Source organism: Pagrus pagrus, assembly GCF_965226575.1.
Source record: "Pagrus pagrus genome assembly, chromosome: 2".
Classification (NCBI taxonomy): domain Eukaryota; kingdom Metazoa; phylum Chordata; class Actinopteri; order Spariformes; family Sparidae; genus Pagrus; species Pagrus pagrus.
This window is the reverse complement of record NC_140186.1, coordinates 25,181,403-25,199,612: the sequence shown is the minus strand read 5'-3', so window position 1 is coordinate 25,199,612 and position 18,210 is coordinate 25,181,403. Positions and strand designations below refer to the sequence as shown.

General features: G+C 41.9%; 2 protein-coding genes across 2 annotated transcripts; both read left to right on the top strand.

Moving 5' to 3' along the window:
* The first annotated feature begins 2,875 nt into the window (after positions 1-2,875).
* LOC311270718 (uncharacterized protein) lies at positions 2,876-4,239 on the top strand. Its single transcript, XM_084375830.1, has 3 exons — positions 2,876-3,036; positions 3,407-3,772; positions 3,902-4,239. The coding sequence occupies exons 1-3, from the start codon at positions 3,007-3,009 to the stop codon at positions 3,977-3,979; spliced, it is 474 nt and encodes a 157-aa protein (XP_084231956.1). The 5' UTR covers positions 2,876-3,006; the 3' UTR covers positions 3,980-4,239.
* Positions 4,240-7,455: 3,216 nt separating this feature from the next.
* On the top strand, positions 7,456-13,313 carry LOC311270260 (myeloid-associated differentiation marker-like protein 2). The gene is made up of 2 exons (XM_084375030.1): positions 7,456-8,806; positions 10,248-13,313. Exons 1-2 carry the CDS (start codon positions 8,526-8,528, stop codon positions 10,897-10,899), a joined length of 933 nt encoding a protein of 310 aa, XP_084231156.1. The 5' UTR covers positions 7,456-8,525; the 3' UTR covers positions 10,900-13,313.
* The last annotated feature ends 4,897 nt before the right edge of the window (positions 13,314-18,210 follow it).

Here is an 18,210-nt window from a genome sequence, read left to right as displayed (position 1 = left end):
TTTTTGTCATTGAGTTGTAAAAGTTCAAATTCACATTAAGGACCTGTCCTCCATAGTCTTGTTCATAAAGAACTGAGTACCTCACCACAGTTTTGTTTCCATGGCCCCATTAGTGTGTGTACTGTAACTGTGTCAGCCTTTGAAACATCCTCAACTGTTTGTTTTTTTTTAGCATTTTCATGGCTTAAGAGGTTCAATAGGAGTGTTATCTATAGGTAGCAGAAACCAATAAGAATTTCTTTTGACCGCCTGTAGTGTATAAGCTGCGGTCCTCAGCAGCAGGATGTCTCCCACTTTAGAGGGCGTTGAGATTCCTACTTGTTTCACCTGGGCTGGCTTTGTACGTGCACTCAACAATTTTGATGACAGATTTATTTGTCACACGCAAAGACTCGATATTTTGTCAAAATCGAGTTGAACCATGTGAAAAAATGTTGAGCTGTAGATTTGTAAAATTTTCAGTGGAAACAAAATGGAAGACTTACAGTAACTTAGTGACAACAGCAGTAACAGCAGCTGCGATGATTTGGGCTCCAAACCCAACCAACGCTCATCATACTGCACTCTTTTAACACAGGTAGTTAAATACCTGTACAGCAGCTATCAAGTTATATTAAAGGTGTAATTTGCAAGAAATGGCCAGAATTAAAACGTGGCTCCAAAAGTACGGGGCGAACCAAAATCGCTTACTACTTTGGATTTAGAAATAAGCTGCCATCAGAAAGTGGCGCTATTAGCTGATTGGAGTCTGCATTGGATGACCACAGTGTCGGCACTGGCAGCTGGACTCCGGTGGCACCCTAACCCTAACCCTAAAGCTAGCTGGTGAGATAGCTGCAGCTCTGTGTATGAGTGCGAGTTGGTGTTAAAGAGCAGCTCAACATTTTTCAGCTGCCTCCCTGGAACCATGGAGACCACAGCTGTGATCTAACAGACCTCATGATAACAAATTCATTGGGCCTCTGACTCTCACACACTCTGACTTATTACCTGACAGTCCACCTAATTGTAAACAAGCAGCGTGCGGCTGTATTTTCACATGTTGTCACCATCACAGACACATGTACAGCACGTTCCTCGGCCCCCTCACTCCCCCTGCTGCCTCCTCATTCACTCTTTGAGCTGCAGGAGGAACTTCAAAAAGAGGCCGAACACAGAGGGGAGCAGGACCCTGTGTAGTGTGTGCGTGTGTGTGTGTTGTGGGAGTATGAGGGAGGGGTGCATTTCATCCACTTGTCTCTCACACACACACACACACACACTCTGTCTCCCTCTTGCAAATTAATTACTTCCAACTGCCCCTGAAGTCTTTGATGCCAAATAAAGCGATGGGCACTAACAGCAGAGCGGCAGTTTGTGTTGTTTGTGTGTCGGTGAGGAAAGTTTAACTCACAGCAGAAACTTTCTTCTCACACACTGCTTCACACCCCTTAACTCTTGTAAATAGAAAAAATGAGAAATATGCATTATTCCTATCTCATAACTACTTTTCAATGATTTATTTGAAGTCAAAATATTCTAAAAGTCACTCATAGATGCTCATTTGCTTATTATAAAGACATAGATGGATAATCAAAGGCCGTGATGAAAGCTGTGGTGTCAGCTGTGGGGCCTCAGTCTGTTTATGGCTGCAGCACAAGCGCCTTGCTACAACAGCAGCCCCTGGTGGCAGCTGCGGCAATGACGAGTAGTTCCTCAAGACCACAGCTGCCCTGGTGAGAAGAGAGATGGAGCAGAGAATAATAATTCTTTTAAAAAAAAAACAGCAATCAATAATCTAAAATAAAATAAAAAAAATCTAATAACCTGCTGAAAACATTGGAGCAGCTTGTACATGTGCTGTCACCTCTAAGAATTTCTTGGTTTTCAAGAAACTCACTTCTGTGTTGTTTTAGAGGCAGTCGATGTTAAGTTGGCTTTGTTAAAGCCACAATATGTGACTTTTTTTTTTTAACCTTAAAACAACAGCTTCAAATTCCAATCAGGGCAATTCCTTCTCCAGTCTTCAGCTCCATCCTCACACCTACTGCACACACTCTCATCTGTGCCAAGACTCAGTTATTAAATAAACATTGATCAAATGATCCTGCTTTATGAGTAAATAATTTAATATACTGTATAAATAAGTAACCTCATTAATCCTTATGATCTTTTTTATCTCTCCTGCTCCTCAACATCAGAGAGAAAGTGTGTTCTTTTGATAGTGACGAGCATTGATTGGCACATGCATTTTCTAGCAAACAGAATAACAATTATTTCTTCAATAGCACATAATAACATCAGTGGTGTAAATTAAGTCTTAATTCGGTAGGTTCGATAGTATTTGGATGCAGCTCCTCAGAATTTCATGGGGGTATTAAAGGTGCACTACGTAGTTTTGGAGAAGAAATTCAAACTCAGAATTTAAATATTTACAATATTAATGAGGTAATGCTGCAATATTTTTTCCATAAATGAATAAACAAGCTGTTCTCAGAGGAAAATAAGGTCCCAGAACACTGTTTGAAGCTAGAAAGGTGGCAGGGTCCGCCACATATAAACAAAGTAACACAGTATAAAATGATGTTGTCCTTTAAGGTCAGTTTGTTTATTCCGTTATTCAGTCATGAAAATAAAGAGAGTTTGATTATTTAGTTTGTTTAGACATAAAACAAGGGAACAGAATCAGATGATGTCACATGCACATTCATGTTACACCTCTGATAGAGACAAACACCTCTCTAGTTATTATATTACACGTGTTTTATGTACTTTACAGTGTGGTCAGACAATAAAACATCTTGTCACCTCCACTGTCTCCTGTTACTATGACGAGCAGAACTCTGTTGACTCCCTGTGACAGTTTAAAGATCAACACCGTCTGTGGGTGTTTTTGGGGTTTTTTTCAAAACATCATTTGCATTCGACAGCCTGAAATCAAACTATCGTTTCAAGTTGAACTCTTTGGACCAACTTTGATTACGACGATTGTCTTCGCTGCCACTGTGACAACTTCACTGTAACGACATGAACAGAAGATCCAGTGACAGAAACCTGGTAAGATTTTCTTGTTAGACCTGAACAGACTTTTTTCAGCACTGTGCCTCTCTAGTCCAGCCTAATATTTGCTGTTATTTTCTTCATATTGTTAATGCATCATTAACTATTTATGTATCCAGTAAGCCAGTTAATAAGATAATTATCTGAAAAAATACACCCAAAACCTTTAATTCTCTATGGTTTGAAACAGGTTTGGTTTTCATTGAATATGTTTGATTTTAATTATTTACAATGTTGCTCTCTGTGTGAACTGCTGTCCTTAGACTACAGTAGATTTTACTCTGAATAAATACAAAGGTTGTGTTTCTCTGTGTATCCAATGTCAACATAAGACTGTATGACTGACATGTATGTTTCTGTCTTTCAGCCAGTTCAGCAGTTTGTTGCTGCCTTTTATGGCTCAAACATGCCGGCTGCACAGCAGAACTCTGAGCAGTTCCCTCGCTCAGTCATGCAGGGACTCAGAGACACCCTGCTCATCGCCATCTCTAAGATTAAGTCTCTCAAAGATAAAAATAAATCTTTGAAAACTCAGATTGGCCAGCTGAAAAACAGCCAGGTGAAGGTGAGCCAGCTCCAGGAGGAGCTGAAAGAAAAAGAAGAAGCTCTTCAAAGGGCCAGAAAGACTTCCCGTGTGGAGACCCTGGACATGCTGGCTTGGACATCAGAGCAGTGGAGGAGCAGGTGTGATGCTCTGGAGGAGAGCCTCGCCTCCACCACCAACCAGCTGCAGGTACGCTGCCTCAGATCATCACTTTACTTCACAGTAATCACCTGATGGATTTCTAACAGCTTGTATTGGACTGGTTCAGAATCAGCTTTTTCATGTAAAGTAATAAAAATACTGTTCTCTCTTTTTCAGGTGCTCATCTCCAAAATAACGGTCCAGGAGGAGGAGATGAAGACAAGTGAGAAGAAAGAAAAGGAACCTGTTCGCTGATGGACTCAGGGAAGACATCAGCATCCTTCCCCCTGAAACCCCAACCTGCCTCCTACCCCCTACCTACCTCACCCACTCCTGTCTTCCCCTCCCCTCCCCTGTACCCTCAACCCTCCTAAACTAACCCCTGAACCCCAGCCTACACTTACCCACTCACTAACACAAACCCTCCACCCCTCACCCTTCTCCTCCACTCATCCCATCCCATTCTAACATAATAGAATAATTAAAATATTAATAAACATCAGTTAAACTGGTTACATCTGTTTCCATTTCCTTAATTTCTTTGCTTTCTTCTGTCGACTGGAAGTAGTTTCATGGTCAGCAGCAGCAGGATGGATCCTGTTCCTGAGGGTCTTAAATGAATACTTAACTCTCTCTATCTGTTTATTCACACTCACACACATTCACAGCCACACACACTGTAGCAGCCGGTCTCTGTGCCAGCAGTCCCTCACTCATATGAAAGTGTTTGTAACTGGTTCTCCAGAATGTGTCTGTGTAGCTGCTTGTGAAGAGAACAGCAGCCTGATTGGCTGTTGTGATGTGGAGAGTCAGATAAAGTCATCATAAAGTGATCAGGGTGAGTGTCAAGGTGACAGGGTAACCCTGGCATGAGACAAGCCAAAGCAAAGCAACAAGTGATGACTTCACAGTAATATGGAGAACTTCAGTAATAACTGCAGATTTACAGCATCTAGTGTGGATATCAGCCCATGGTGACAGCCTGGCTCTGAACATGGTGATGCTGGTCTGTCAGTCGGTCTGACACTTTCCTGAAATATCTCAACAACTATTGGACGGAGAGAAATTTGGTGCAGACACTCATATTCCTCTCAGGATGAACAGCACTACATTTGATGATGCCCTGAATTATCACTTAGCACAACCAAAATTAAACTACAATGTCTAATATTTGGTTGATGACTGAAGACCTGCTTAATTAGTGACATTTCCCTCAGCTTGTTTTTTTGCTTATCAGCAAATATTAACAGGCTAACAGGCTAAATTGAGATGGTAAACATGGCTGACATGATACCTGAACAGGTCCCACATTTACTGTATTTATTGATTTCTCTATATATTTATGTCTGTTAATTCTTGTAAATACATTTTGATTTATTTATGAATGTAAATCTCTCTTTGAATATTACGTATACATACAGTGCAGCCCTTGTACCTTCACTACAGAACATGTCACATGACTACATGTCACTCTTATGACCTGCTCTGGATGCAGCCGTTGTGTACATGTTTAGATAAAGGAGTGTGAACTCTTGTGTAAACACACCTGCAGGGGGAGACAGAGACCTGAGGAGTGCAGAGCAGCGCTCACACAGGCTGCTGCTGGTCATGAGATGGGAGGACAGTCATGGACTCAGTGTTGTAATCTCTGCTGCTGTAACATTACACACACGTGAAGTTCATCACACTTTCTGGGAGCTTGGCGATCCCTGATGATATATCAATCATGAAGTATGTCAGGGGGAGTGACCCTGACTTCAAGATCATGTCCCTGTCTCCCATTAGATGTTCTTGTGTCCATTTCCTGTCAGTGTCAGTAGATACTAAAGTAAACCACTGAGTATGGTCGTCATTATGGATCTAAGCACGTCCACACTATAGCATGGTATTGCCTGAAGAAAAGTGGTCTAACTGCCAATGTTGCTCTGAGCCAACAAAAAAAACAAAACACAGTTATTATATAAATAAAAACAAAATAAATCTTTAAACAAAAAAATTTCTCTACATATTCATGCACATGCATATATATATTTTTGTGAGCTTGACTTAGTAAGAACGTTTTAATTTAAACATGTTAAAAAGTCAATTTGTGGCACTGTGTCCCATGTGGCCTTGCTTCCTGTAAGGACGGCTCAACCCTCTGACAAAAGGATAGAACTCATTGCATTGGACACAGGCATGTGTGATGATATTATTATTATTATTATTATTATTATTATTATTACTTCTATTATTATTTTTATTGGTAGTAGTAGTAATAGTAGTAGTAGTAGTAATAGTAGTAGTAATAGTAGTAGTAGTAGTAGTAGTAGTAGTAGTAATAGTAGTAGTAGTAGTGGTAGTATTTAAAGGGGCAGTGTGAGGTCCAAAGAGATGAGCAGAGGGCAACTCTATGCTACAGATTATAGCTGTTTTCAGTGACAAAGCTCTGATAAGCTCACTGTACTGTACGCTACCTGCCCAGCAGACAGACACAGTTAGAAGAGCTGGTGAACATGGTGGAGCATTTTACAAATAATTTATCTCAGGAGGTGGTGGAGACCAAAACAGAGCTATGGTTAATTGAATACTGTATTTAAAGTAATAAACTCGAAGGTTTTCATGTACATAAATATGTTCATATGTTAATGTTAAGTCACTATCTATCGCTGAATGATGTAACACAATGGTGATTGAGCCTTTGGCCCACTGATGAAAGCCCTCGTTTTTGCTGTCATACCAAAGATGTACACTGGGTGTCTGTGGAGACTTTTCCCAGAAAATATCAAAAGTGGCGTTAAATTAGTGACAGTTCACCCAGCAGTGGTTGGTCAACCAGAGAAGGACTACTCTTAACGGTCATGGCCTAACAAACAAAGAAAAGACAGATAACAGCGGGCGATGAGGTGCAAGTCGCTGTCTTGTAGTGTTGTTATGGAGGCGTGGCAAAGCTGCCAACTGCCAACTGACTGAGGTCACACAGGCGACACTGGATCTCTGGGAATCAGTGAGGTCCAAAAATACACCGGCAATTGCTGCTTCCGGAAATCTTCGAGATTGCCACTTTAAACTATGAAATATATAATCACATGAAAATGTGTACATAATCAAAAGTTGATGAGATGCCTGCTTGTGCATGAACTGTTTTTGGTTACAAAGGAGGAATTATACGGTGGCCCTGAGGGACAAAACACAACAACATTTTAAAAAGCACAACAACATTTACAGGAAACACAAACAGTGTTCTGTGAGTGACTTTGTGTTTTCACAAAACACAATGACAAACAATGGCAGTGTTTTCTGAAATGTTGTTGTGTTTTGTCCCTCACGGCCACCGTACATCTACATTTGTACATCATCTAAAATGGTATCCAGTTAGTAATATGAGAAGGTTACAGGATTGATGCTTCAGCATCACAAAGTGGTGATGAAAAGAGGAATGATGACCTAAACACCTTTTAATAAAGTGCTTTCATTGCTCAGACTGCATGATTTAATATGACATGATTTAATAAATCCTGACTATCATGTGTTGGTCCTGATCTGTGCATGCTTTGACCTCATGGGGTCAGTTATTTCACCCATTCCACGGGGTCTGTAATGTGTCTGCATGCCCCGACTCCACGCCCAACCACATGTACAGTACACATCCCTCTGACACCCATGTGGTGAAGGCCCAACCCTAAATATCTTCCACCCTGGTCTGACTGGCCGGCAGCACCCCCTCCTCGCAGCACAGCGAGGGACAGTGAGGAAGGAGAAAGTGTGAGAGGAAGAGTGTGTGTCAGAGAACATAAGAAGATGACAGTCGATATTTGAGGCCACGTGGATTCACACTATGAGCGAGTACAGCGACAGATGACAAACCGAACTCGAACATATCTGGATTATTGATCCAAGAGGGTTCAATCTGGGGATTGTGGATCAAGAGTCTGGACGGGACCATTTCAGCTGGCAGGTTGGACTCGACCAGGTTCTGCCGTGTACTGACGACTGCTGGATAAACATACTGGACTCACAGGATCTACAGGTTCTCATAATAGAGAAAAACTTGCAGACGGGCAGGACTTTATAACCATCTTTCCAGCTTTTTTGGATGCTGAGTCTGGATATTTGTGATTGATGAGTCTCAGTAGAAAGGTGAGTGTGTGAGCCTGGCTGGCCTGCTTGAGCTCTTCCAGAAGATCTCAAAAAAGAGACTTCCCCTGTATTCGTCATTTGTTCAGACTGCGAAATGCTCTGATTCATTAACACAGAAATAGAGTTTCAGAAAGTCCCAACCAAGTCTGTAAGCAGCAGAAAGAGGGGAGTGCGACCCTGCCATGATGCTCCCAAAACCCAGAGCCTTACCACCCTACACGAGGTAACAATAGCTCCAGAAAACACCCGAGCGTCTGGATATACTAACGCATGTTCATCAAGGACGCTGGACGTTTCAACATTGTTTGTCATTGAAGAAGCTCTGACTTTGAAGACAACTTTGCTTTCCAGCAACACACGAACAGTGAAAGAGGGCACAGACAGACTGCTTCAAGATAACTGCATACAGGGATAAGATTGAAGCTGTGTTATTTCTTTAACTGTATGAGACTGTTTTGTCTTTGAGAGACATTGTCAAGACACTGAAAAAGAAAGACTCCTGTTTGGAGTCCCAATCACATCTTTTGAACCAGGACGCTCCTCAGATCTTGTTTTTTTGGAGACTAGCTTTGAGTTAGAGCTGAAACTCAAAGACTCCACACCATCGTTTATTGTGCAACTACTGGACATCCAGTATTTCTTTGAGCTCCTGAAGGCTTTACCTCTCGAAGATCTTGTAGTTATGGATTCCCAGGGTGGTCCATACCTCAACAAGGGTGCCCTCTGCTCACCTCTGGGTGCTGCCCGCCTCTGCCAGATAGCTATGGGCTGTGCAGTGATTGCCATGGTGGCCCACAGTGCCGGCTTCAGCGGCTCACATGGTGTCTTCTGTATGGCAGCGTGGTGCTTCTGCTTCGGCATGACTGTTGTGGTGTTTTTCCTGGACGCTACCCGTCTCTACAGCTGCCTGCCCATATCCTGGGACAACCTGACGGTCACATGTGCTGCCTTCGCCACGCTCATGTAAGTCACGTGTTCAGGTGTAACTCAGATCCTCTGTTGGGTTAGTGGGGCTGGTGTTCAACCAAAACTCTGACTTTCTTTGCTTTCACATGTTTTGTTTTCATCATGTAAAGAGAACATCAAGTGTATAGCTACAGGGTGTACCTATACTTTCACTTTCATCTTAAAACCTTTAACACATCCATTACTGCATCTTTAAGAAATCCACCAATCCACAATTCAAAGAGACTGCAAAGTCAAAATATTTTAAAAGGAAGTTATACTCTGGTTCTGCCCTGAATTAGTTTAAAGGGGCAGTATATCATTTTTGGAGAGGAAATTCAAACTCAGAATTTTAATATTTATATTATCAATGAGGTAATAATACAAACTTAAAATATATTTATTTTTTCCATAACTGAATAAACAAGCTGTTCTCAGAGGAAAATAAGGCCCCAGAACACTGTTATGAAGCCAGAAAGGTGGCAGGGTCCGCCAAATATAAACAAAGTAAAACAGTATGAAATTGTGTTGTCCTCTAAGGTCAGTTTGTTTATTCAGCTTAATCAATCATGAAAATGAAGAGAGTCTGTTTATTTTGTTGGTATAGGCAAATAAAGGATCTTTCTCTTCTAGTTAAAGTGTCTTCCCCAGTACTCCATAATGCACCTTTAAAGCTGTTACGTTATGAATATTTGCACATTAACAATGAAAAAGGTGACAGGTTCGCTTCTAGTGATGAATTGACCACCTAACTCTGCAGTTCTCCTTAGCTCCTGTTTTAGCATCTTTCAGCAATTGTTTTCTATTTTTACAGACTGTGACTTTACTATTTTGGTTCACTCTCACCACTCTCATTGCTATGTTTACAACTGCAGAAAGCAGCTGTTTTTAGCAAAAATGCTACAAGTAACACAAGCTGCCCATTGGCAGACAGAAAAAAAATCTAGTATCTAAAGTAAACATTGTGGAGCATTTAGCAGCTACAGATCAAAATATTGTCCTTTCGGAGCTGGTGGAGACCAAAAACAGAGCTGAAAGAGAGAGAACATTGGATTCACCAGATAGACACAAACATGGCTCTAAATGCATGCTAATGTTACTACTTGCCTGCCGGATCTGTACATAAATAAGCAACTGTAACAACTTATCAGTTGTTACAACTGATATCAGCTATATATATCAGCTGTATAAAGTAATAATACGTTAGTGGTGTTAAAGCTTATTGTTCTGTCCCCAAGTGGCCAAAAAATCAATCAGTGCAGGTTTATTTGTTATCCACTGATTGAGGTTGAAAGCTTTAACATAAGTAGTATATGGACCTTGAGATTATTTTGGCAAAGCACTTCAAAATGTCTTTCAGTCAGTGCCTCTAATCGCCCCACTGTGACACTCCTGAGCATAATTTTTCCTGGTTTGATGACATCATAACTACACTCATGCTTTCTGACCTCTCCTGCAGGTATGTGACAGCATCTGTGGTCTACCCTCTCTTCTTTGTCCGATCTGAGTGCCCCTACGCCGGCTGCGATGTCCGAAATTTCCGCATCGCTGTGACCGTCTGCTCCATCTTGGGAACTCTGGCCTACGGGGCTGAAGTGGCCTTGTGCCGAGCCAGGCCCGGCCAGGCTGTGGTGGGCTACATGGCCACCGTCTCTGGCCTCCTCAAAGTTGTTCAGGGCTTTGTGGCCTGCATCATCTTTGGAGCTCTGGCCAACAGAAGCGAATATTACCGTTACGTCGGCACCATCTATTGCGTTGTCGTCTATGCTTTCTGCTTCGCTCTGACCGTAGTGGTTGTTGTAATGACCGTGTGTGGACGGACCAAGGCTGTGCGCTGCATGTCCTTCGACCGCTTCGTGGTGGTATGCACCCTCCTGGAAGTTCTGCTCTATTTGAGTGCATCGGTGGTGTGGCCGGTGTTCTGCTTTGACACAAAATATGGCTCTCCTTGGAGGCCGTCATCCTGCCCTCAAGGAAATTGTCCATGGGACAGTAAGGTCGTGGTGGCGGTGTTCTCCGTTGTCAACTTCAGCCTGTATTTGGCTGACCTGATCTATTCCCAGAGGACACGATTTGTCTCCTCACATAGGCCCACAAACTCAAGAGTGTAGCAGCATCTGGAAGCTTACTTTGGATCACTGGCTTAACAGGTTTAAGTTATGTATCTGCTTCACTGTTTTTGTTTTTGATTTGTGTATCTATTTTGTATTTAAAGACACATAAAATATTGAGGGGCACTGGTGCTGCTGCTGAGGCTCCCAGACAGCCCAAACTAAATGTGAAAGCACTGTGGAATGTGAACAAGGAATTTTGCCACCACGACCCCTCCGCCACACCCCACTGAGGTGACATCCCATCTCTTTAACTCGACCCTCCTGCCCTCTGAGAGATTTGGGACAAGAGCCAGCCTCACCCAAGCAGCCAGGGCCGACTGGTATGTCCTGCCAAATCCTCATAAACCCAGACACTCCTGCTCTTCTTGACCTGCGGCATAACCCACACACACACACATACACGCACACACACACACACACCGGCTGCCTGTATTTCTGCTCAAATAATACATAAAAGACTTGAATATAAATAGTAAATCTGGCATTGGCATCCGTGGCATCCCTGTCATCTGCAAACCCCACACCAGAGATCGACGCACATTACCCAGGCTGCCAAAAATAAACACAAGCCGTCTGCACTCATATTGAAGCCGTGAGACAGCATTTATAAGAGGCTAGAGTCTTTAAAAGCTCTCTATGAAATGCTTCCTTCAGTTTCTGATTAAAAGGAAGAGCTGGTTTCATCCAACTGCACTGCTGAGTTGACCTGCTGTCGAGGCTGCCACGTCTGAAAACACACAATATTCACAATTGAGCAATTTGAACATGGTCAGAGTGACCGAGGAGTGTTTTACAGAGGATGGCGTGATCTTATTTGTCCTTAATCAACAGGTCAAATAATAAACAAACAGAAAAAATATTCTCCACTTACTACATTTACACTGTCAGGTACTAATGATCTGTGTGTTAAGATGTTTTTTTGTGGGATTTTACACTCTAATATGTACTTTCAGCTGCCAGGCATAAACTGAAAGCTGATATAATCAATATTTTTATATTAACAAATGAACTAATAACGTATGTATGTTAAAGGTTAACCCCACAGAGAATCCCTCTACTCTGCACTTCCCAGCCACAACCTATTCATCAAACAGTCTTTGGCCAGTCCTCAATCATTGCACGCTCATGTCATTTAACTGTATTGGATATGCTTTTTACCACAATGTAGTATGTTTTTAACTGTCGCACCTGTAGTATTTTTTTTTTATTACTCTTCTAGGATGCCTTAAAACATCAGTAAAAGTGACTGCCAATGAAAACTGGCCTTTCAGCTAACTGCATTTGCATTTGTTTGAACGTTAATTAATGGACACTACATTGTCCCTTTTCAAATTGATATTCAATTAAATTCAATAATTCCTGTGCAAGACGAAGTGAATTTATACCCCAGTACCTCTGCACACTCCAGGGCTAAAGGAGGAGAGATAAAGGCCTTTCTGGCTGCCATCTTCTCTGTCAGCACTTTTATCTTCTTGTTCCAGAAGAATAAAACAGACAGATGGCTGCCACAATTTAGCCTCTCCAGTCTCTCCTTGCCCTCCTCCTCTTGTCTTGATTGAGATTTCTCTCTCTCACTCTCTCCCTTAACTCTGTCTTGCAAGATTTTTACCCTCCCTTTCTCCATCTCCCCCTCTCCTCACCCTCCTCCTCCTCTCCATCCTTCACTCCTCTCTGCTTTGGTCACCTCAGTGAATCTCATCTCTCTAATCCAGGATCAATGTATTCCCCTGTCACATCTGTGAGTGCTATGGATGTATTATATTAAGTCCTCGTGAAGCCACTGTGCCACATACGTAAAGCTAAACTGTCATGGTGCTCAGCAGCAAATCCATCACCAGTTGGCTGCTCTTGTATCCAAATCTGTCTAAGACCACAGAAAACGTCACTGTGTGTCTGAGAGATTTGCATTTCACAAATTGTGCCATTTTTTTATTTTTTTTTGTAAATTAGCAAGTAAATACCAGTGAGTAGCATGACAGAAAGAGCAGATGAACAGGGGATTATTAACGGGGTTATGTAAACTGGTGGTTATTTTTGCGTCAATAAATAACTTTGTGTTGTTGAATAAACATTTTTGTGTGTTTGTTGCCATGGAGAGCATTTTCATCCTCTGATAAATCCAACAGAATTACCTCCAACGACAGGCCCCCTGGAAGCAGTGCTTTGTGTACTTCTTATCCTGACTAATTTTTCCAAAGTACGTAGGGTATAACATTGGTGGAATATGCCAGAACCCAAAGAAAGCTAATACTGAAAGTGACGGACAGCGTTGCCACAGAGCAGTCTGTAGCTCCATTAAGCCCTGTGTACTCCCTGCTCCTCTGCAGAGCCCCATTTAGCAGCTGTTCCATGTTGGGCACTCATTTTACTTCTCACTCCCTGCGGGCCTCTGTCTTAAACATAGCTGTGACACACACACACACACACACACACACACAGCCTACGGTGTATGAACTCCTCTGACAGAGATGAGCTGCGACAGGTGTCCATCATAACGTCCCTTCCTGTTCTCCAGCCGGGGGGACGCGGAGGGACAGGGGACTGCTGGCTGGCTGTCGTGACTAATCTCTGATGGCGCATGTTGCTGATGTCAGCTTCCCCCCCGTAGCTCTTGGCTCTTGTTTTGCCAAATGTTGTGTGGAACATTGTTGAAGGCTAAATCTTTGGTCCCAGAGGATTTGAGTCTATGCCAACTCCACTAGCTTAGCATCCTTTTAGAAAGCTACTGTACACAAAAGAGAATTGGCGCTTGCTGTGGAGGCACTCGCTGTAGTCACAATATATCATCAGACCAGGGGTTTTCCTTTCAGGAATTTCAGGGGCGGACAAAATAAAAGAAACACCTAAATATGATACAGATTCAGCCTCAATCCATTAAACATTATAACAGCGGTGCTAGATTATTTTGTCCGACCCCTGTAAATTAACTTGTGAGTAAACTAACCCTGAAATAGCTTATGGTGTTTACGTTCATGAACGCATTTGCTGCAATAATTCCTGATGTTCAGATTAAAGATATAATGTCTATGATTTCTGCATTTAATGTCTCAAAAGAACTCCATCTTGGTTCTCTATTTTGTTGAGTTGTGTACTTACATTATCCCAAATGTTTCCGATCATGCTCAAACCCAGACAAATCCAAAAGTTTACTCAAGGTCAAATGTGTTTCATTTGGTCGCCTGTTGCTGTAATTTTCAGCATAGAACGAGGAAGGAAAACGAAACGTATGTGAATAACACTTCATAACATTTATATGTCCATGAGGATTTGTGTCTGAGTTGTTTAATAGTGTTTTCACCACCAGCAGAGCCAGTTTTAACCTTGCGTTGCTCACATAAGCATTTATTTAGCCCAGACAGCCAGATGTCTTTAGTGTACATTAGCTGTAAGCTAGAGAGCAATGGCATGCAATAAGTGTGTTTTTAAATTCAGGCCAACTCTCACTAAATTCAGCACTGAGACTCCGGTTCTCTCTTCGTCCCCTCTCCTCTCTGTAACGTTACGTTCATGAAGTAAAGTACATTTCAGAACGTAAGCACCCAACAATGGGGGTCATCTCCGCGGATCACTGCTGAAAAACGGGAGTGAAGATGAAAAACATCTTTTTCAAAAAGTAAACTCTCCCTTCTCCTCCCATCAGTAAACAGCTCTGAATCAGAGCAGAATTCAATGTGACTCTGGGTGTTTGTTCCTCCAGAAGGTCTGTCTCCGCACTCGACTTTCTCCTCCAGATCAGGTTTTACTAGACATGGTATTTTATGTTAGTTGCCAATGTAGCATATTCTAGTGCCGACTTTGATTTGTAACCCGACCGTATTGTTTTGCCTGCAGACAGCCATTCGTCTATTTGAATCAGACATTTTTGTGATAGAACCCGATTCACTGATTGCAATGTTTTATATTTAACGAGAAAACAAGCCTATAAAATGAAGTGAATATATGATGAAACTCTGTAAGAAAGCAATATTTCTTTGTTTCCAAGATTGAAAGAAGACTGATCACCTCCCAGGCACACTTAATGGTTGAGAGAGCTGGTGTAGCATTATAAGACACAGAAGCTTAGATATATACTTTGTGGTTCCTCTGACAACAACATATCTCCAAACCTTCAAGAAATTAAAGCAATCTTTTGTGGGTTATGCTGAACCCTTTTCTGTGATCCTATGATACACTGAAATAGTATATTTTTGCTAATTTAACAGAATATTACACTAAGGTAGCTGATAAATTGATCCATAAAACAAAAATGTGAGGTTGATTTTGTTTTACTGCATTTTTTTGCCTGCGGTCAAACACAACCCCCTTCACATTTAAGGGGCACTGTGTAGTTTTGGAGAAGAAATTCATACTCAGAATTTTTAATATTTAAAATATTGATGAAGTAATAATACAAACACAAAAAAGCACTATCAACAAATATCCCCCTGTGACCTTCTGGCCACAGTTTGCCCCCTGTTATCTAAGTGGATAATTTCATCTTCACTCTAACACCCGCTGAACTGAGGAGACAAATCCAAAAGTACTGTACAGCTGCTGTACTGTTTTTTAGGGATTTTTATTCTGATGTCTGTGAGATTATGTGATGTGCTGTGAGAAATCCTTTATTAGTTTTGGGGTTTTACATAAAACTGATAGATGACATTACACTGACTGCCTCCACTTCTCTGCTGTCAGTTCTTTTGTAGTCATTCTTGTCTCAGACTCATTCTTGTCACTCATTCTTGTGTCAGACTGCAGGACAGACGGAGACGTATGCACACTTGGGAGAGATTTTCTGTCTGTCTGTGATATTAAATATGCACATCTTCTCTCACTCAACAAAGCCTTTTCTCTCTTTCCCTTTCTTCTATTTTCTCAGTCCTTCTCCACGTCGCCAATCACACACACACACGCACCCACACCTCTGGGCCCTAATCACTGCAAGCAACAAATTGTTGTGAACGCTTCACCTCGATCCGCTTGTTGCTGTGTGGCCAAGAGAAAAAAAACAGATTTGTGCACTGTGGTATTTTTAATAAATCTCTTGGGGGTTTTGTCAAAAAAAGAAAGACGGAATGAGTGTTGTCACGCCTCGGCACACATGCCGACTCTGAGTGATAGATAGTACAGAGGCAGGCAGTGGTAAATTAACTTTGTGTGTGTATGTGTGTGTGTGACAGAGGAGCAGAGTGGGGATACGTCAATGAAATTTTCAGCTTGTTTGAGATTAGGTTTGGAGAACAGTTTTGTGGGTAATTATTCCACAAACCAATACAACAAAGAGAAGGGGACCGGCCGTAGCCCCTCATGCTCCATTATATTATAATAACTTTGTAACATCAGAAGGGAATGAATCATCATATTGTTCCCTGATTCCCTAAAATGTTCTGTTTTATTCTGCCAAAGAATACAAACCCTAGATGATAAAATCTGACATCTTTACCTCAAAGCCTCTTCTTCTGAAGATACTTGACAAATCATGAAAAACGAGGTAAAATGAGGTGTTGTTTGGGTGAATTCAAGTGGTTTTACTGAACTGACTGCAATTACACACAGAAATTACACATGATGGGTTACTAATATTACTAAATATCAGATAAAAAACAGTAAATCAAAGGGTTGTTTCAGCGATAGATTCATATTTACATAGAGTTGGGGAAGAATGGTTGAAATCACAGCAGCAGACACCAAGATGTCCTTACTTTTATTCCCTCACTGCATCTTACGTTTCCTAAAATGCAACTGGGTAGACCCTTATATTAGACCCTCTTGTCTCCTAAATGCCTTAAAAATCTTTGAAATATCACACCTCTAGTTTAATAACTCAGAGTAAAACAGGCTGCTCTCTGACTCACCGGATGTGATCTGTGGTTTGAAGCCTGCCATTGGCCAACTGTTTTAATTATTTTCCCCTCCCTCTATCCGCGACAGCAAACTCCAAACTAGCTACCTACATGGTAAAAAATGGCAAGGGCCCAGACACACCAAACAACATCAAAAAGCTGCACTTGAACACTCTTCAAAGACTAAAGTCGATTGGCCAGTTAGCTCCTACGCTCTACGCCTGTGTGAGAGGGAATACCGCTCCACACCACCAGGAGGCAGTAGTCTGTGTATTAGTCACTCAAAATGGGAATTTGAAGACTCAGGATTGCAGATATACAAACCTCAGGAAAGATGAAGCAGGTGTTTGTTTTTTGTTTGTTTTTTTACACCGCTCTTGATAATATAGCAACTTTTGATTGCGATTAAGTCTGATAAAAAGTTGCAAACAGCACTAGTGAAGAGAAATAAGAAGAAACCGCACTAAATTGGTGGACTCATGGACACTTCAGCAACAGGATCAAGGGACCTTCCCTTTCTTTTACTGTGTCTCTTCTTATGCACTGATAAACTTAGCTGAACTGTGAATATTTCTCTCCCAGATGGGCCCATTCGCCAATTAATTGTGCTCACTTGGCCAAATAGCCACCAGCAAGGTTCAGCGAGAGCCGACTAGCGTCAATGGTGTGTGACATACCACAAAAACCTGGGCCACAGACGCTCACAGACAGCCCCGACAGTGGCCAATGGCCCACCGATGGCTTGGTGTGTCAGGGCCCTAACACTAATCAGGTCACCACCAGTAAAAAATGTAAATAAGCTACCAGGGCTCGCCTCTTGACATGTTCCTCCTGAACAAGTTCACCACAATGCAGGTGCCCTTCGCCCCAAACAATACAAACGAGCCCTACAGCAGAACTTTAACAGAGCCTTCTCCAGCGCCGCCACAGTGCTGTGGAGATACACTGATGTGGCTCTGTAAGACTATGAAGACTGTGAAAAACAGCCGAATAAAGAGATTTAGTATTTATCCATATAAATTGTAACCTGGCAGTGCGCAGAAGACTTAGAAACATAATTTACACCATCACTAAAGCAGAGTAAAATTGACAGAACACATGATTAAACAAGGAAATAATTTTGAACTAATCCTCACAGAATTTCAAAGATCCTCGAGACGTCACTGAGCAAAATATGACAAAAATGTTTCAAGGTGTTGCAGTGTACATTTGTAGAGAAACTGATGAAATTACATCACTCTTCCCAGCCTACTCAAGAGGAAGAGTACACCAACAGCTGATGCTATTGGAGCGCCATGCATTCAGCTTTATATATAGACAGCAGCATATACAATCCCTCAGTCGGCATGCCTGTCCAACGCCCCTGTGAGGAAATAAATGGAATGAGGTCCCTCGAGGGAGACATACAGTACATCTCATGCATTGTAAATTTAGTCTTGCATGACATGGTATGGCATGAGATAGAGAGGGACAAAGAGGCAGGCAG

Bases quoted from the DNA above. Each gene is read 5' to 3' on its own strand.
- LOC311270718 (XM_084375830.1), top strand. From the start codon at position 3,007: ATGAACAGAAGATCCAGTGACAGAAACCTG. The intron at 3,037-3,406 runs GTAAGATTTTCT...TCTGTCTTTCAG, and splicing joins GATCCAGTGACAGAAACCTG to CCAGTTCAGCAGTTTGTTGC. The intron at 3,773-3,901 runs GTACGCTGCCTC...TCTCTTTTTCAG, and splicing joins CCACCACCAACCAGCTGCAG to GTGCTCATCTCCAAAATAAC.
- LOC311270260 (XM_084375030.1), top strand. From the start codon at position 8,526: ATGGATTCCCAGGGTGGTCCATACCTCAACAAGGGTGCCCTCTGCTCA. The intron at 8,807-10,247 runs GTAAGTCACGTG...CCTCTCCTGCAG, and splicing joins GCTGCCTTCGCCACGCTCAT to GTATGTGACAGCATCTGTGG.